At 43.2% G+C, this 20,356-nt stretch overlaps 1 protein-coding gene across 2 annotated transcripts in view; it reads left to right on the top strand.

Annotated features, from left to right (window-relative positions):
• The window catches only part of LOC122105288 (Golgi pH regulator A), a 44,651-nt gene that overhangs the window by 6,750 nt on the left and 17,545 nt on the right, over positions 1 to 20,356 (top strand). For both annotated transcript variants that reach the window (XM_042676481.1, XM_042676472.1), the window contains exons 6-11: positions 965 to 1,085; positions 2,507 to 2,587; positions 5,959 to 6,068; positions 8,727 to 8,815; positions 10,048 to 10,140; positions 15,245 to 15,340. In XM_042676481.1, coding sequence (XP_042532415.1) covers positions 965 to 1,085; positions 2,507 to 2,587; positions 5,959 to 6,068; positions 8,727 to 8,815; positions 10,048 to 10,140; positions 15,245 to 15,340 — 590 coding nt within the window. The remainder of the gene's footprint in view (positions 1 to 964; positions 1,086 to 2,506; positions 2,588 to 5,958; positions 6,069 to 8,726; positions 8,816 to 10,047; positions 10,141 to 15,244; positions 15,341 to 20,356) is intronic.

Genomic DNA, 20,356 nt, shown 5'->3' with positions numbered 1-20,356 from the left:
CCAGGCTCTGGTGGCTCACACCTGTAATCTTACTTCCTCAGGAGGCTGAGATCTGAGGGTCAAGGTTCAAAGTCAGCCCGGGCAGACAGATCTGTATGACACTTATCTCCAATTAGCAAAAAGCCAGAAGAGGAGGTGTGGCTTAAGTGGTAGAGTGCCAGCTTGAGTAGAAAAAGCTAAAGGACAGCACCTAGTCACTGAGTTCAAGCCCTTGTACCAGCATGCGTGCACACACATACAAACCAGACCAAAAAACTCACACATTTGCCTTTCAATTATTGATCCAGAATTTCAGCATTAAGTGCTGAAATTTATTAAATGCATTTTGTATTTAGTAGAAGCTAGAATAAGACACAAGCTAAAGAGTATGGCCTATGAGCTGGGCGCTGGTGGCTCATGCCTATAATCCTAGCTACTCAGGAGGCTGAGATCTAAGGATCACAGTTCAAAGCCAGCCTGGGTAGCAAAGTCCGTGAAACTCTTATCTCCAGTAAACCACCAGAAAACTGGAAGTGGCGCTGTGGCTCAAATGGTAGAGCGCTAGCCTTGAGCTGAAGAGCTGATGGACAGCACCCAGACCCACAGTTCAAATCCTACCACTGACCAAAAAAAAGAGTATGGCCTATGAGGGACATGTCACAAGATCTGCTTTCCTAATTCGTTGGGTTTTTTGTTTTTTGTTTTTTTTTTTTGGCCACAGCTTTTACTGAAAGTACTTTGCTTTGTTAGTCATACTCCCAAATGAAACAGTCATAATGTGGTACTTACAATTACTGTATTTTACTGTTGTCATGGCTTATGTCCATGCCTTTCTATATATGATAGAGAAGTGCCACACTGATCATTGAAAGTTGTCTTCTCTGAACTAGGTCTCAGTAATGGTGGGTGTTGTACGTGGTGGTTTTTTAGAGTAGAGGTGAGCGCTGTCTCACCACATTACCTGACTGTGCTTTGGCGATTCCAGGCATCTTGTCTATAGAGCAGCTCATCAGCCGGGTGGGCGTCATTGGAGTGACCCTCATGGCCCTGCTATCTGGATTTGGTGCTGTCAACTGTCCCTACACATACATGTCCTACTTCCTGAGGTAATGCATGCAGTCTCTTCTTATTCCTCATAACTCAAGTACGCATGCCATCTTAGATCTGTTATGTTGCCTGTTTACTTTTCTTCCTCTGTCCCTAGGGGTATCGACTTGAAATCTTTTTTTTTTTTTTTTTTTTTGGGTCCGGTCGTGGGGCCTGAACTCTGGGCTTGGGCACTGTCCCTCAGCTCTTCAGCTCAATGCCACTTCCAGCTTTTTTCTTTTTGCTTATGTGGTGCTGAGGAATCGAACCCAGGGCCTCAGGCATGGAAGGCAAGCACTCTACCACTGAGCCACCTTCCCAGCCCCTCGACTTGAAATCTTTCTAAATAAGTCATAGCACTTCTATGGATTGTGTTTTTTTTTTTTTAATTTGTCCTGTATTCTTTGTTTCTTTTGGGGGGTTACTAGGGTTTTACTCGGCCCTATGCTCGCTAAGTGTGGGTGCTTTACTACTTGAGCCACTCTGCTGGTCTCTTTACATTATTTTCAAGATAGGGAAAATAAGTATATACAAACAATAAGCATCTAACTCAAAGCTAAGAAAGCTAGGTACTCCTGCTGGTCACCGGGGGCTCACGCCTGTAATCCTAGCTACTCAGGAGGCTGAGATCTGAGGATCGAGGTTCAAAGCCAGCCCGGGCAGCAAAGTCCATGAAACTCTTATCTCCAATAAACCACCAGAAAACTAGAAGTAGCGCTGTAGCTCAAGTGGTAGAGCGCTCACCTTGAGCTGAAGAGCTGAGGGACAGTGCTCAGGCAGAGTTCAAGCCCCACAACCAACAAAAAAAAGAAAAAGAAAAGATAAGAAAGCTAGATACTTTGTGCTACACTGAGACCCCAGAAAAATTAGTTACAAGAAATGACAGCTCCCAGGTGCCAGTAGCTAACACCTTAGCTGTTCAGGAGGCTGAGATCTGAGGATTTATGTTTGAGGCCAGTTTGAGCAAGAAGGTTCATCAGACTCTTACCTCTAACCAGCAAAAGGCTGGAAGTGGAGGTATAGCTCACTTGAGCCAGCTTTGAGCAAAAGCTGTTAAGGGGCAGCTCCTAGGTCCTGAATTTAAGCCTCAGTATTGGCACCAAAAAGAAAGAAAAAACACCCAGTACCAGTGGTTCATGCCTGTAGTCCTTGTTACTGAAGGCTGAGATCTGGGGATTATAATTCAAATCCACTCTGAGCAGGAAAGTTGGTGAGATGATCATCTCCAGTTGGCCACCAAAAAGCTGGAAGTGGAGCTGTGGCTCAAGCCTCAAAACTGGTACACAAAAGAAGAAATGACAACAAAAGTAGTTTAGTTTAGTCATTTTAATATTTTCTGGAAAAAGACAGGCTAACAACTGGGGTGTATGTGTTTCTCCAGATGGCCTGTGTTGTGCCCAGGCGTGGCCCCTAGCCCTACTAACTGTGTGCACTTCCATAGGAACGTGACAGACACAGATATCATGGCACTGGAGCGGAGACTGCTGCAAACCATGGACATGATCGTCAGCAAAAAGAAAAGGTGAGGGCGAGCCTTTGAAAGCCTGTGTTTGGGGCCTGCTGCGTGCCTGCATCCCTGCACTTGGAGGCAGAGGCACAAGTGTGAGGCCAAGGGAGGACATGGAGGCCAGGTGGAGCTGCACGGAGAGACTGTCTCAAAGACAAACACAAAAATATCTCAAAAAGATAATAATAATATGTTAAGACCTAGAGAGCCCCTAGGAGAGTATGAACAATGTTTGTTGGTGGTGGTGGTGGTGGTGGTGGTGGTCCTAGGGCTTTAACGCTATCACTCAGCGCTTCAACTCAGGGCAAGCGCTCTACTGCTTGAGCCACAGTGCCACTTCCAGTTTTCTAGTGGTTTATTGGAGATAAGAGTCTCACGGACTTTCCTGCCCGGGCTGGCTTTGAACTATGATCCTCAGATCTCAGCCTCCTGAGTAGCTAGGATTACAGGCGTGAGCCACTGTGCCTGGCAAATATTTATTTTTGTCGGTTATGGGGCTTGAACTCAGGGCCTGGGCACTGTCCCTGAGCCTCTGTGCTCAAACTAGCTAGCACTCTACCACTTGAGCCACAGAGCCACTTCAATGTTTAAACTTACTATTAATCTTTACTGGATAACCGCTACTTGGTTTTTATTCTTTGCCTTCATATGTTTATTCATTTAATTGTTTCAGACAATCTAATATCTGCTGGGCACTAGATTCCAGAGATAGAACAATGAACAAGGTAGTCATTTCTCACCTTCACAACATTTATTAGTCTCCTGTTTATATTATTGCCAGACACGGTGGCTATGCCTGTAATCCCAGCTATTCAGGAAGCAGAAGTCCAAGGACAGTAATGTCCAAGGTTAGCCTAGGCAAAAAGTCCAAGACAGTATCTGAAAAATAAACTAAAGCAGAGAAGTACTAGAGTGGTAGAGTACTTGCCTACCACAAGGCCCTGAGTTCAAACCCTGGTCCCACCATAAAAATAAATGAATAAAAATAAAGTCATTATTACCCACATACAAATGGTAGCCCAGAGGTTTTGAATTGCAACAAGTATGTTCTGATTTCTTATTTCTTCCACACCATAGTTCTATAGTTTGATCTATACACAAGACTCAGAATAGGAGAGCACCTGAGACATTGGAATGACAAAGAAGACTTTGAAGTGCTAACTACTGATTTGTGTCCTTGTATGTCTTTACTGAGACATATGACTGTATTTACTTTGCATATATATATTTATATTCAGAGCAGTTTATTTATGTAAATGTCTGTGTAGGTTTTTTTTTTTAAGTATAGCCATAAGAGCCACATGAATAGTAAGAGATAAGTATATAAGAACAACACTATTTGGGCTCCCAAGGTTTGTTGTATTTCTTTCGGTCACTGATAAATAATACTTAATTAAAGGTGAAGTCACAAACTGGGCGCTGGTCATTTGTGACTCTGTAATCCTAGCTACTCAGGAGGCTGAGATGTGAGGATTGTGGTTAAAAGCAGACCTGGGCAGAAAAGTCCATGCATCTCTTAACCAACCAAAAGCCAGAAATGAAGCTGTGACTCTGGTCAGTCACCAGTCTTGAGCAGAAAAAGCTAATCAAGAGCACAAGGCCCTAAGTTCAAACCACAGTACCAACACCAAAAAATGTTTTAAAAATAAAAAGTACAGTCATGACAAAAGCAACATTTCCAAGCCTCTCGTATGTGTTGCAGTTAGAGTTGGCTGTGATTGCGCATGTCGCGGTCCGGTTTCTCTGTCAGCCCTCATCTGGCCAGGAAGGTTTTTTTGTTGTTGTTTTTTGTGTTTTTTTGTTGTTGTTTTTTGTTTTTTTTGCCGGTCATGGGGCCTGAACTCTGGGTCTGGGCACTGATCCTCAGCTCTTCAGCTCAAGGCTAGTGCTCTACCACTGGAGCCACAGCGCCACTTCAGGCTTTTTCTGTTTATGTGGTGCTGAGGAATCGAACCCAGGGCCTCATGCTTGCAAGGCATGCACTCTACCGCTGAGCTACCTTCCCAGCCCCCAGGAAGGTTTTTTTGTCCTTTAAGACTTCAGTCTTCTTTATTTTTTATTTTTATTTATTTTTTTTGCCAGTCCCAGAGCTTGAACTCAGGGCCTGGGCACTGTCCCTGAGCCACAGTGGTGCCACTTCCGGCTTTTTCTGTTTATGTGGTACTAAGGAATCAAACCCAGGGCTTCATGCATGCTAGGCAAGCACTCTACCACTAAGCCACATCCCCGGCCCTCCATCTTATTATTAACTTGAGAGGACCAACCTACTAACTTGACTTAATTAGCAATCTCCCAGTGATCTTATGGCTCCAGAGGCAGTAAACATGACAGCACTGGCTCCTGGGATTCATTAGCATCCTTCCTTCTCACCTAGTCCAATCTATTTTTTTCAAAATTCTCATCCTTGAGAAGTAGTGACTAGTACTTAACAGTAGAGGGCCACAGTGAGATGCCACACAAGAACACTGTCCCATACAAACGAGCAGTGTGATAGAAATACTGCATAAAATTTCTTTTGTGAGCCGGGCGCTGGTGGCTCACGCCTGTAATCCTAGCTACTCAGGAGGCTGAGATCTGAGGATCACGGTTCAAAGCCATCCCGGGCAGGAGAGACCGTGAGACTCCTATCTCCAATAAACCACCAGAAAACCGGAAGTGGCGCTGTAGCTCAAGTGGTAGAGCGCTCGCCTTGAGCTGAAGAGCTGAGGGACAGCGCCCAGGCCCAGAGTTCAAGCGCCACGACCGACAAAAAAAAAAAATTTCTTTTGTGTGTGTGGGGTGGGAGGAGGGGGGTGGTGTATGATAGTATTAGAACTTGAACTCGGAGCCTGGGCATTATCCCTTTGCTTTTTCCCTCAATGGTAGCACTCCAGCACTTAAGCCACAGCTCCATTTCTGCCTGTTTTGAGTCTTTATAATTGGAGATACCATGTCTCATGGACTTTCCTGCCCCAGCTCAAATCTCAGCCTCCAGAGTAGGATTGCAGGTATGAGCCACCAGCACCTGGCATTGCACATGGTTCTATAGGTGAATAAGCTATTTTATTCTTTGCTTAAATGCCACCTGTAAGTATTAATATAATTATGTGTTGTAATGTTAACAGTAGTCTCATTGTTGTAGACATGCAGAGATAAGGGAGTAGAACTCTAGGTCTCCCGGCTTGTATGGAATAGAGCCAGTCCTCAAGTTGATGGCCTACACCAAATTCTTTGCTCCTCAGCCTAGACCATGTTGCTTCTGGAAGCGTGCCCTCCTAAGTACTAGGAAAGTGGGGCCTGCAGACCTGCGCCACAGCTGGGCGGACTGCGGTGGAGGCTGGAAGTGACTGAGCCCAGGCAGGAAGTTCCCGTTGTACTGCCTTGCTGAGCTTTGTGTTTTCTTTCAGGATGGCCGTGGCCCGGAGAACCATGTTCCTGAAGGGGGAGGTGCACAACAAGCCCTCAGGCTTCTGGGAAATGATAAAGAGCGTTACAACTTCAGCTTCCGGAAGCGAAAGTATCCTTTATCTCTCTCTACCCTGGACCCAGGGCAGAAGCTCTTGTCAGGGTGCTGACTGTGTCTGAATCCATGCTGGCCAGAGCTATGCTCAGGAAGTCTAATGCGTCCAGAGTCATCTTACCAACACCCACACAAGACCATGAAGTCATAGCGTTTGCTCCTAAAAAAGGCAGTCTTTCCATTTTTCACAAGAGAATAGACCAGAGAGATGATGCCACAGAGTGGTTTGCGGCAAAGCAAGGAACAGAACTGTGGTCTCTGCTGCTCTTTTCCACTGCTTGTATTGTATTTCCCAACTCTGGTAAAACACAAAACATCATGGATCTCTTAAACGGGTAGCTTGTTTAGGGGATGGCCCATTTGTAAAGTCATCAGTATTCTTTGACTTTTTTTTTTTTTTTTTTGCCAGTTGTGGGGCCTGAACTCTGGGCCTGGGCGCTGTCCCTCAGCTCTTCAGCTCAAGGCTACAGTGCCACTTCCAGTTTTTTCTGCTTATGTGGTGCTGAGGAATCGAACCCAGGGCCTCATGCATGCAAGGCAAGCACTCTACCACTGAGCCACCTTCCCAACCCTTCTTTGACTTTTTAATCATTATTATTAAGTAGTTATCCAAAGGGATTTCGGTTGCATGCGTTAGTTTATAAGTACAATGTGTCTGCATCCTGCCACCCTTGTATTATTCTCCCCCATGTCTCTCATCCCATCCATACCTTCAGTTACATAATTCAATTTTTACACAGTGTGCATTGAGTCTGCTTCAGTAAATTATTTTATTTTAAAAAATCAAGGTGGGCTAGATACGGATAGCTCCTGTTGTAATCCTAGCCATGCAGGAGGCTGAAATCTGAGGACTGATGTTTAAAACAAGCTCAGGCAAAAAAAAAAAAAAAAGCCCATGAGGCTCTTGCTTCCAATTAACCAGCAAAAGACTAGATATATAGCTGTGGCTCAAGTGATAGAACACTAGATTTGAGTGAAAAAGCTAAGGGACAATGCCCAAGCCCTGAGCTGAAGTCCCAGCTCCCACCCCGCCCCACCTCACCCCCCCCCCCCAAAAAAAAAACGTGTTTTGCTGGGTGTGAGCAGCTCACTCCTGTAATCTTAGATACTGAAAAGGAGATCTGGAGATTGTGGTTTGAAGCCAGCCGGGGCAAGAAAGTCCATGAGACTCTTATCTCTAGTGAATCAAAGAAAAAGCTGGAAGTAGAGCTGTGGCTCAAGTGGTAGAGCACTAGTCTTTTTTTTTTTTTCTTTTTCTTTTCTTTTTTTTTGTCGGTCGTGGGGTTTGAACTCTGGGCCTGAGCACTGTCACTCAGCTCTTCAGCTCAAGGCTAGCGCTCTACCACTTGAGCTACAGCACCACTTCCAGTTTTCTGGTGGTTTATTGGAGATAAGAGTTTCACGGACTTTGCTGCCCGGGCTGGCTTTGAACCTCGATCCTCAGATCTTAGCCTCCTGAGTAGCTAGGATTACAGGTGTGAGCCACTAGCACCCGACTGAGCATTAGTCTTGAACAAAAGAAGATCAAGGAAAGTGCCAAGTCCCAGAGTTCAAGCCCCAGAACCAGCATGCGCTCTCGCACACACCCACACAGTGTTTGAGAGATACCAAGATGATACTTTCAAAGCCCGTTTCCTAAATGAGGAACATACCACCAGTGTACACTCATTTTTTTTTTTTTTGGTCATGGGGCCTGAACTCTGGGCCTGGGCACTGTCCCTTAGCTCTTCAGCTCAATGCTAGCGCTCTACCACTTGAGCCACAGCACCACTTCTGGCTTTTTCTGCTTATGTGGTGCTGAGGAATCAAACCCAGGGCCTCGTTCATGCAAGGCAAACACTCTACCACTGAGCCACCTTCCCAGCCCCCCTCACTCACTCACTTCTTAGAAACCAGCGTAGTCCTTGGATAAGGCAGAGAGCTCCCTTTGTGTCTTCTTGGTAGCTGTTTGATTTACAGCAAGTTTTTTTACTCTCTGAGCTTAGCTTCCCTTATCTGCAAAATGGCTAACACCTTTCTCATGAAATTGTTAGAATAAGATTAAGTTAATATTTCTAAAGAGGAAAGTAACGATCACAAACCCCAGCTATGTTGGGAATCATTAATAGGCCCTTTGGCACACATTGGATTTATTTAAATAATGTAGAAGAAAACTATGCCTTGTTAGAGGTAATATTATACAATTGCTAGGTGTTGGTGACTCACACCTGTAATCCTAGCTACTCAGGAGGTGAGAGTTGAGGATTGTAATTTAAATCCAGCCCAGCCAAAAAACTTCCCTCCAACTAACTGCCACAAAACTGGAAGTAGAGTTGTGGCTCAAGTGGTAGAGCACTACCCTCAAATGAAAAAACTAAAAGATAGTGTTCAAGCCCCAGTACCAGGACAAAAATATATTATTATACAACCACTAAGATTGCATTTGACTTATAAATGAACAGAGCAAAACCATCTCTCCTAGATAACGGGACTGGAAGAAACTGCATAAGCAGGTATTTGGTTTTGTGTCGGTAGGAAAATAGCTCTGGGATAGGAAATGGAAACACAGGCAGTGCCTGGGATCTGCTATGCAGAAGAAACCAAAAGCAAATGCTTTCTTCATTGCTGTTTTTAAACTTCTGTGTGATTTAGACCTTAATGCTCATTTTGTGCCAGATCTTATGCAAATCCAACAGGAAGTAGATTCTTTGGAAGAACTAAGCAGGCAGCTTTTTCTGGAAACAGCTGATCTCCATGCTACAAAGGTACAGAACTGTGGTTTTTACTTAGGATTGAAGAAAGAACACCACTGAGTGGTTTTACCAGTTGCTCTATGACCAAACAATGCATGAAACAGACAGCCCGCAGCTGCATAGCAAGCTGTGAAGCATTAGCAATGAAGGGCTTCTTTGTATGAAATCATGCCTGTCCCCGGCAAAATCCTTAACACTATCCAAAGGTAGCCAGAAGAGGCTTTTCAACATCTGGGAAGCTGGAATGCACCATTTCCTATTGACTCAGAATAAAGATGGCAGTTTCTATGGTGCTTTTTATTCCCTAATAAATTAGTATTATTACAATAGTAGTAGGTACCTCTTTGCCATGTTCCAACCCTATTATAAAAGACCCAGAGCAAGCTGGGCACTGGTGGCTCATCTTAGCCTGCCACCCAGCAGCAGGCTAAGATCTAAAGGCTGCCTCGGCAAGAAAGTCCATGAGATGCTTTTCTCCCAAGTAACCACCAAAAAGCCAGAAGTAGAGCTATGGCTCAAGCCAGCCTTGAACAGAAAGCCAAGAGACAGGGCTGGGAAGGTGGCTCAGTAGTAGAGCGCTTGCCTTGCATGCCTGAGGCCCTGCATAAGCAAAAAATAAAAAGCCGGAAGTGGTGCTGTGGCTCAAGTGGTAGAGCGCTAGCCTTGAGCTAAAGAGCTGAGGGACAGTGCCCAGGCCCAGAGTTCAGGCCTCACGACCGGACCCAAAAAAAAAAAAAGCTAAGAGACAGCACCCAAGTTCTGAGTTCAAGCCTTAGTACACGCACAGATACAAAAAAAGATTGGCATTGATAATGCATGTTAACATATTTGTCCTAGTCTCTGGCTTGCAAGCATTTGATAAATGATGGCTACTACTATTTGATAAACATTACTACTATTTTAATATTATTATTATATGTAGTTTTTCAAATTAGTCTGGACCAATGATTTAGCAGTGATAAATAAGTTTAGGGGCTGGGAAGGTGGCTCAGTGGTAGAGTGCTTGCCTTGCATGCTCAAGGCCCTGGGTTCGATTCCTCAGCACCACATAAGAAAAAAGCCGGAAGTGGCGCTGTGGCTCAAGTGGTAGAGCGCTAGCCTTGAGCTGAAGAGCTGAGGGACAGCGCCCAGGCCCAGAGTTCAGGCCCCACGACCGGACCCAAAAAAAAAAAAAAAAAAGAAATAAGTTTATATTTGTTGAGACTAACCATGTTTTCTGTATGTTTTTCTATGTTTTTCCACAGGAGAGAATAGAATACTCCAAAACTTTCAAGGGAAAATATTTTAATTTTCTGGGTTACTTTTTTTCTATTTACTGTGTTTGGAAAATTTTCATGGTACGTATGTTGCTTTTAACAGAGTTAGGTGATTACCCTGGAAATGGAAGAGATAAGATTTTGTTTTGTTGTTGTTTTTTGTTTTTTGTGTCAGTCCTAGAGCTTGAACTCAGGGCCAGAGTGCTGTCCTTGCACTATTATACCCAAGGCTAGCCCTCTACCACCTGAAGCACGGTTCCACTTCCAGCTCTTTTGGTAGTTAATTGTTGGTAAGATTTTCATGGCCTGTACTGCCCAGGCTGGCTTCAAACCAGGATCTTCAGATCTCAACCTCCTGAGTAGCTAGGATGACAAGATGAGCCACCGGTGACTGGATTTGATTGATACATTCATTGTGTTTGATTTGTGATCTTATTGAGTCAACAGTCAGTGTGGGCTTTTACATGTCCAGCCTCACACTTTTTCCCCTTTCCTCAATCCTTCTAGAAGACCTAGAAAAGAAAGTTCCATATTTCTTCGTAGAAGTCATTAGTGAGCCGTATATTATGAGGTGTATGAGTTCATTTCAGTTTTCTGTTTTCCATCTTACTGATAAAACGTGACTATAATCTCAGTTCCTACTTTCATACCAAAATAGAAGCACCTCATCCTTTTGTATAGTCCATGTACCTAAAAACTTAAATGTAATATAAACTCAAACATGTGTTTCTGTAGTTACATTTGTTTTCTGCGCTCATCTCTCTTATTCTTTTGTGGCTCTCCCTTAATCTTGTACTCTTTGGTTTTCTGTGCATTTTTATGTACATGTGTTTGTCTTTCCTTCTGACTCAGCTGTAGGTATTCATGGATTTCAATGCCGCCATGGAAAAGGCTGATTGTACTTTTAGTTTCATGACTTCCCTATTGGGGCTGGGTTTGAACAAAGAGGAGCTTGGTCAGCTTGTTTGTTAATTTTGATCATTGTGGATGAATGGGGGATTTTGAGTATAATAAACTGAAGTCAGTACCACTCAGATGACGCTGGGAAATCTTGTTTTATTCAGTGAGAAAGGTTGCATGAAGATCCTGTCTTTCAGTAACTTAGCTACTAAAATGATTTTTCTTGAAATGCAGCCTTTAGGAGAGCTGATCATGTTTAATTAACGCTTCATTGGAACAGAACTGCTTTAAAGTAAACAGCACTGATTTTAAAGTGTGCCATTTGGCTGGGCGCTGGTGGCTCACACCTGTAATCGTAGCTACTCAGGAGGCTGAGATCTGAGGATTATAGTCTGAAGCCAGCAGGAAAGTCTGTGAGATGCCTATCTCCAATTAACCACCAAAAAAATAGAAGTGGAGCTGTGGCTCAAAGTGGTAGAACACTAGCCTTGAGCAGAAAAGCTCAGGGATGGTGCCTAGACCCTGAGTTCAGGCCCCATGATCGACAAAAAAAAGTGCAATTTGGTTAAGCTCTGACATGGGCATATAGCCGTGTAACAGCCGTCATCAAGGTTCCGATTGAGAACAGCCACCCATCGCTTGCAGGTTTCCTTGTGCCTTCATGATGTCTGTCCTGAGGTAACAACTGATCTGCTACTTATAGGTAGTAGCCCTTTGTATAAATACAATCCTCTTTCCTCAGTGTGATCAGTGAAGTTTCTCTGTGTCATTGTGTATATCAATCATGTTTTCCTTTTCCACTGGTGACTAGTACTCTTTCCTGTGACTCTCCACTCCCCTAGGGTGGCTAGTCGTTTCCAGTGTAGGGTTGTTTGGTCTGCTCCAAATACAAATCTGTTTACACATAGTGTGTCGTTTCTTTTGGGGTCAACAATGTAAGGAAGGTGTAGTTAGCTTTTGAAGAAAGATCCCAACTCTTTTCCAGGGACCGCAGAGTTTACACTCCTGCTGGCAGGGTTTGAAGTGCCTGGCGGTCCCCATAGGCTTGTGGACACTCGGTGAGGTCAGTCCTCTTCATTTCACGTGTCCCAGTGGACTTGTATCAGGGAGTGCGGTGCGAAGTTTTTCTGTTTTTGTTTTTATGCCTGTCCTGACTTTCCTGCCTGGGCTGGCTTCAAACCTCAATCCTCAGATCTCAGCCTCCTGAGTAGCTAGGATTACAGGTGAGAGCCACCAGCACCAGCTGAATGCTACTGTTTTTTGGTTTTGTTGTTGTTAGTTTTTTTTTCGGTAGCTAAATAATATCCATCCCATTATATGGGTAATTTCATACTTTGTTTCTCCATTTACTACTTGATAAACATTGGGCTGTTTCTTTGTTCAAGCTATTATCAGTAATGCTGTATAAACAACCACTGGGGCATCCATTTTTCAAAGAATATGTTTTCATCTCTTACATATATGCCTAAAAGTAGAATTGCTGTGCCATATATTAACTATGATTAGGCTATTTTCCACAGTGGTGACACTAGTTCTCATTCCTGTCCACCACATGCCAACTTCTTCCCATACATGCTCACCAGTACTTGCTGTTATTTGCCTTGTGTTTGTTATTTAGTGGGTATGAAGTACTATCTCTACCATTCTTTTTTTTTTTCTTTTTTTTTTTTTTTGTGGGTGTGTCTAGGCCTTGAACTTGGGGCCTCGGCGCTGTCCCTGAGCTTTTTTTGCCCAAGGTTAGCATTCTACCACTTTATAACTCCACTTCCAGCTTTTTGGTTAATTGGACATAAAAGTCTCATAGACTTTCCCTGCTGGCTTCAAACTAGCTTCAAAGTACCTAGAATTACAGGCATGAGCCACCAGCACCAGCTTTCACTCATTTTTGCTATTGTTAATTCATGTCTTTTCTCCTTTTTAAAAAATCTTAATATAAGCCAGCCACCAGTGGCTCACTCCTGTAATCCTAGCTACTCGGGAGGCTGAAACCTGAGGATTGTAGTTCAAATCCAGCCAGGGCAGGAAAGTCTGTGAGACTCTTATCTCCAGTAAACCACTCAGAAAGCCAGAAGTGGCACTGTGGCTCAGGTGCTAGAGCTAGCCTTCAGAGCTGAGGGACTGCACCCAGGCCAAGTTCAAACTGTACAACTGACACACAAAAAAATCTTTATATATTTTATGTATTTCATCATTACAATCCTGGCTCTTTTTGTTCTTATGAGGAAAAAAAAAACCTAGAAATAGAGATTTAATTGCTTTTATTGAACTTTTCAAAGAATCAACTTTTGGTTTCTTTTTGTCTTATTTTTCTACTTCCTATTTTATAGATTTGTGCTCAGCTTTTTATTATTTACTCTTGTTTATTTTAGATTATATTTCTACTACTACAGAAACAAATTATTGATTGGAGGCCTCTTCTGATAAATGTGTTTTATAGCTACAAATTTTCTTGTTATAAGCCAAGCACTGGTGGTTCATGTAATTTTAGCTACCACTGAGGAGGCTGAGATCTGAGGGTCAAAGTTCAAAGCTGGCCTAAACAGAAAGTCCATGAGACTTCTCTCCAGCTAGCCAGCAAAGAAGCTAGACTAGAGCTACAGCTCAAGTGGTATTGTGCCAACTGTAAGCAAAAAAAGCCAAAGAGTTCAAGGCCTTGAATTCAGTCTCCAGAACTAGCACAATTAACTAATCTTTTTGTATACGCTAAACTGCTCATAAATTATAATTTGTTTCATTCATTTTAAAGATGCTTTTCTAATTCCTCTCAATTTCCTCTCTGATTCATAGATTACTTAAAAATACATTTTTAAAGAATTTAGGCTGGGATATAGCTCAGTGTCAAAGGACTTGCATAACAAGTGTAATATCCTGGGTTCAATCCCCAGTACCAAAACAAAAAAAGACAGTTAAAATACTGAGGATCTTCCAAATACTTTTTTTTTTTTTTTGCCACTAACTCGGCCTTGTACCTTCCCAGCTTCCTTGCTTAAAGCTGGCACTCTACCATTTGAGATGCCTCCAGCTTCTAATAGATCTTTAATTTACTTTCCTGTAGTCAAGGACCATATTTTATATGATTTAAATCTTTTGAATCTTATTGTGGCTCTGTTCTGGGGTATAGCTAGCCCTCAGCATAGGAAATGTTCTCTGTGCCCTTTAGTAGAATGTTTCTAATTTCATGTACTTCTAATATAATGTGTTCTCTTGCCATCTAGAATATTTTATAATTGTTAGGTCAAGTTGATAGTATTCCAGTCAATTTTTGCTTTATTTTGGAGCTTTATTGGCTAAACATTTTAAATCATGTGTCCTTTGTGGAAATGGTCTTTTTATCCGTATGAAATGATTCTTCTAAAATCTGGCAGTGTTTTTTACTCTAAAAATCTTCATTTAATGTTAATGAAAGCTTTCCACCATTTTTGATTAGCATTAACATAATGTATCTTTCAGCCCATTTGTATTTTCATATTTAAGTGTACTGTACATAACATGTACAGTAGTTGGGGCTTGCCTTTTTCTTTATCAGCTCTGACAGTCTGCCATTTCACTGAGTTGTTTAGGCCAGGGATTAGCAATCTATAGTCCCCAGGCAGAACCCATAGCCAAGCCCATTCATTTCTGTATTATCTGTGACTACTGTCACACTACAGCAGCTGAGTTTGCTGTCCCAGGACTTAGACTATTTGCATTTAATGTGATTATTGGTATTGTTAGATTTAAAACTACCATGTAGCTCTTTGGTTTCTAATTGACCCATCTTTCTTTCCCTTTTTTTTGCTGCCAATACTGAGGCTTGAACTGAGGGCCCAGGTGCTGTCCTTTTGCTCAAGATTGGCACTCTACCACTTGAGCCACAGCTCTACTTTTGGCTGGCTTCAAAGTACAACCCTCAGATCTTAGCCTCCTGAGTGGCTAGCATTATAAGGCATGGCCTTTCTTTCCCTTTTTTTTTTTTTTAATTGCTATGTCTTTGCTCATAGAACATTGAGAAAATAACCTTGGAATTTTTCTATAATCTTTCTCTGACTCCATCTGCGAGAATGTAAGCTTTACAGCATCCAGAAAATTAAGAGTTAAATGTCCCTTTGACTCTTGACAGGAAACAGGTTGGGATAGAGACTTTTTCATTTGCTACTCATGTCATAGAGCAAATGTAGAGTTTCATTTTCACAATATTGGCCTTAATGTATATTAAGATTTGTTAGGATTATTAATTCATCATTTCAAATAACTTTGAAATAGTGATTATCAAGTTGTTCTAATGGTGAGGTCTGGGTCTCCACAGGCAACCATCAATATCGTTTTTGATCGAGTCGGGAAAACTGACCCTGTCACAAGAGGCATTGAAATCACTGTGAATTACCTGGGAATCCAATTTGATGTGAGAATTATGTCAAGATCCTGGTTTGTTCTACTTCTTTCTGTTTTATCTGTTGTAACTGACATGAAGTTTTTTCTTTTCTTTCTTTTTCTGCCAGTACTGGGGCTTGAACTCAGGGTGTGGGCACTGTCCCTTAGCTCCTTTGCTCAAGGCTGGCACTCTACTGCTTGGGCCACAGCTCTACTTCTGGCTTTTTGGTAGCTAATGGGATATAAGTCTCTTACTTATCTGCCCAGGCTGACTTTGAACTGGGATCACAGCCTCCTGAGTAGCAAGAACAACAGGCAGGAGCCACCAGTGCCCAGCCACAAGTATGCTTTTGAATTAAGCACAGGGTCCCCAAACTGCTTAAGAGTAAAGGTATTGTGGGATTCCAATGAATTTGGCTGTTTCTAGAATTTACCTATGTTATTTTTTTTAATTCCTTAAACTTATATGATCAGAGAATTCATTCATAGATACTAAAGATAACCCATCCAGTCTTGAGCTCATTTCCTAGTAATTCCTTTTCTTTACATAACAGCAAGGCTATGTCATTAGCTGGGTTGTTGGTATTTTTTTTTTCATGATATATTATACTTGCTTCTGTCATTATTTGACTTGGTCTTCTAGTGGAGATAGCCACTGTAGTCCTCCTGCAGATGTTTCACGTTCCCCTCATTCTCTTCCCTCCCTTAAAAGGGAAAACCAGAGCTGAGTGCCAGTGGCTCACATCTACGAGGTTAATCTATTCAAGAAGCAGAAATCTGGGGGATCACAGTTCCAAGCCAACCTGGGCAGAAAAGTCCATGAGACTCCATCTCTAAAATAACCAGCAACCAAGGAATCAAGATTGCAGAGTAGTAATGTATTAACCCAAACTCCCTCTGATCAAACAGAGGACTGAGGCCTCTTAGCACCAACCTGCACTTAAAATGACCACACCAAACAAACTAGAAATAATCAGTGGCACCAACCAGGGCGATTCAAACATCTAAAAGGGGAAAACAGAAACCAAAGCAGGCACCCAGTGCCCCAGGCTCCAGGCAGAGAGCCATTCCGACTTTCTTTTTTGTCTTTTCCTCTTCCCCTCCATTTTTTCCTTGCTACAATGTCACCAGCATACACCACCACCACACTTGGGATCCAGAAGCTGAATCTGGCAGTCGGAGGAGGCAGCAAAGCAGCCTGCTCCAGGATTGCCATGGTCAGACAGAGCCACTCCACGGAAAAACGGCAGTAGCCCAGCAGGGCCTCCAACCCCTGGCGTAGTCTCAACGGGGCCTCTAACACCCAGAAGGGTCACGGCGGGTCTCAATCCCTGGAAAGGGCTTCAGTGCAATGTTTGACACTGGGGAATGGACACGGTAGGGCCTCTGAAAGCTTGGCGTGCATTCCCGAGGTGGATGCTGCCAGCACCCAGCTGGGGTCTGCCCCAAGCCCAGCCCTGCCCCTGTGTCTCTGCGAAGGACATCACTGGTGCCACAGCCCTGGGAGTCTGCGCCCAGCTAGACCAGAAGTGGTCTCACCCTCTGCCAGTGTCGAAGGTTGTTCCCAGACAGCACCAAAAGCCGCCAAGGCATCCCTGTGTGGGATACCCAGCCATAGTGCCAGGGGTCCATACCTACTAACCCCTAACACCCTATCCATGTTGTGTGCACAGGACGCCATCACTCACAGCATCGAGGGCTGCGCCCACCCTACCTGAACATCCTTGCGCTGGATGCTGCCACAGCCCACAGCACAGTGGTTTGCATCTTAACTGGGCACAAAAGCCTTCTGTGTACCTCAGCATATGACACCCTTGGACTCCGTGCCACAGGCAGCACTCAGCTGGGCCCAAAGCCTGTCCTTGCCTATCCAGGGAACACCAGCAGCACAACTCCCAAAGAAAACCACAGCTCCTTACCACTTAACCTAATTCCTCCCCATTTTTTTTTTTTTTTTTGGTGGTACCAGTCCTGGGCTTGAACTCAGGTCTTAAGGGTGGGAATATCCCAAGGTTTTCTTTTTTTGCTGAAGGCTAGCACTCCATCACTTGAGTCACAATTCTGTTTCCAGCTTTTTGGTAGGTAGTTGGAGATAAGAGTCTCCACTTTGGACTTTGAACCATATTCCTCAGATCTCAGCTTCCTGAGCGGCTAGGATTACAGGCATGAGCCACTGGCACATGGCCCTAATACCTAATCTTAATGGCTATATAAACCCTGAACACAGATGGATAAATCACAGTGAAAAGTCACAAAATTCACTAACATGCCACTCAAGAAACAGCAACTCAAGCCTGGGCACTGATGGCTCATTCCTGTAATCCTAGCTACTCAGAGGCTGAAATATGAAGATTACTGTTCAAAGCCAGCCCAAGCAGAGAATCCCCATGAAACTCATTAATTCATGAATCTCCAGTTAACTCAACTGGAAGTAGAACTGTGGCTCAAAGTGATAGAGTGCTAGCCTTGAGCAAATGAGCTCAAGGGCAGCACCCAGGCCTTCAGTTCAAGCCAACTGACAAAAAACTCAAGAGGAAGACTCTAATGGGAGTGAAAGAGAAGAGAGGAAGAACAAAAGAACCACTAAAGCAACAATGAGAGGATTGGATAACAAAAGGGCAGCACCACAAACAAGAATCGCGGGAAGAAAGGATAAAGAAAATGTAGGACATCCAAGATGACATCAAGAATACAGAAACCACCCACCTCAACGAAGGAAATGAAAGATGAAATTAATACCATGAGAACTGATCAACAAAAAGCTGGGAAGCAGCCGGGCGCTGGTGGCTCACACCTGTAATCCTAGCTACTCAGGAGGCTGAGATCTGAGGATCACGGTTCAAAGCCAGCCCGGGCAGGAGAGACCATGAGACTCCTATCTCCAATAAACCACCAGAAAACCGGAAGTGGCGCTGTAGCTCAAGTGGTAGAGTGCTCGCCTTGAGCTGAAGAGCTGAGGGACAGCGCCCAGGCCCAGAGTTCAAGCCCCACGACTGACAAAAAAAAAAAGCTGGGAAGCATGGAAGGCTCTGGGTATAAGGAGTTGAGGTTAAAGCAGAGGAATGAGAAAAAAAATCAAAGGCATGGAAAAAAAAAACTGCAAACATGCCAAAGGGACATTCAAAAATTGGCAGATTCAACCAAAAGATCAAATCTATGCATAATAATAACAGAAAACTTCCCCAGTCTCAAGAGAGAGAATCTCACCCACCCGACAGGCATATGGAACTTCTAGCAGACAGGATCTGAGAAAAAATACTTACGCACATCCTTGTAACAAACAAAGAATTCATTTTAAAATGCAGCAAAATCAAAGAGGGAACTTGATTACAATGGAAAGATTAGGATTACTGCAGATTTTGCTACAGAAACAAGGCAATGAGAGCCTGGAGTGATAGTTTTCAAGCTCTGAACAGTTGCCAAGCAAACCCGTATACCTGTGAAGTTGATATTCACAATTGATGGTGAAACTAGAACCTCAAAATTTTTCCATGAAATTAACATTGAAGAACCAATTCCAAACTCATGAGTTTGGGGCTCCAATATAAAGACAACTATATACCCATCTTTCTGATGAACACATGCCAAGCTCTTCAATAAAACACTAGCCAGCAGAATTCACCAAGTAATCTTTAAAAAAAAAAAAAGCATTATGACCAAGTGGGTTTTATCCCAGCGATACAAGGCTGGTTTGACATATGTAAATCAAGAGTAATACATCATATAGCCAAAGGCAAGAACTACCTGTTCATCCCAATAGATGCAGAAAAGCCTTTGACAGAATCTAGCATGAAAGACCTCATCGACAGACCTGAAACTTTGAAACACTGGAACTTAAAGGCATAGGCAGAAACTGAAAAAGAGTCCCTGGGGCACAGCAGTTAGGAGAGAGACTTGACAAATGGGATTACATCAGAATAAAAAGTTCTGCACAAAGCATAATTACTAAACTAGAAAGACAGCTGACAGACTGGGAGAAGATCTTTACCAGCAATACATCAGACAAAGGCCTACTATCCAAAGTATAGAAGGAGGTCAAGAAACTAACCCCTCCTAAAGCTAATAAACCAATCACTAAATGGGCAAAGGAACTAAGGCTTCTCAGAAGAGGTAAGAATGCCAAAAAAAAAAAAAAAATAAAGAAATGCTCATCCCTGGCCATAAAGGAAATGTAAATCAAGACAACTGAGATTCCATCTCGCTCCAGTTAGATTGGCCAACATCATAAATTCAAACAACAAATGTTGGCAGGGATGTGGGGAGAAGGAAGCCTACCGCTAGTGGGATTGTAAACTACAGTACAGCCACTCTGGAGGGTCCTCAAAAAACAAAACAATCTATATGACCCAGCCATACAACTCCTGGGCATCTATCTACCCAGAGCATCACAAGCCAGGATAACATGGAGACATTTGCCTATCCGTGTCCATTGCTGCACTATTCACAATAGCCAAGTTGTGGAAACAACTTATCTACAAAAGATTAGTGGATCCAAAAAACTGGCAATTATACACAGTGGAATTTTACACAACCACTGGAAATGCAGGGAAATGGGTAAACCTAGAACAAAGATGTTGAGGGAGGTAAGCCAAGAGACAAACAGCACATTTTCTATTATATGCAGAAGCTAGACACCAGGACATGATAAATTATACAGAACTCTAGGCAGACCCACAGTGAAACCAACCTCTTAGGGGAGGAACACAAAGGTGCAATGCCTATGAGCCTCTGATCATATAATGCTTACCAAACTCCAGGAAATGTGTTTCCAGAACTATTATTTTTTTTCTTGCTTTTTTTTTTTTTGTCAGTTTTGGGGCTTGAACTCTGGCCCTCAGCTCTTCAGCTCAAGGCAAGCGCTCTACCACTTGAGCCACAACGCCATTTCCAGTTAATTGGAGATGAGTCGCACAGACTTTTCTGCCCGGGTAGCTTTGAACTGTGATCCTCAGATCTCAGCCTCCTGAATAGCCAGGATTACAGACATAAGCGACCAGCGCCGGTTGGGTTTTTTTTATTTTTGTCTTACTCATTTATCTGTCTATGG

This window comes from Dipodomys spectabilis, unplaced genomic scaffold (genome assembly GCF_019054845.1).
Source record: "Dipodomys spectabilis isolate Male_0828 unplaced genomic scaffold, ASM1905484v1 ptg000002l, whole genome shotgun sequence".
NCBI lineage: Eukaryota > Metazoa > Chordata > Mammalia > Rodentia > Heteromyidae > Dipodomys > Dipodomys spectabilis.
Note: the sequence above shows the minus strand (reverse complement) of the source record. Positions and strands in the feature narration are given on the sequence as shown.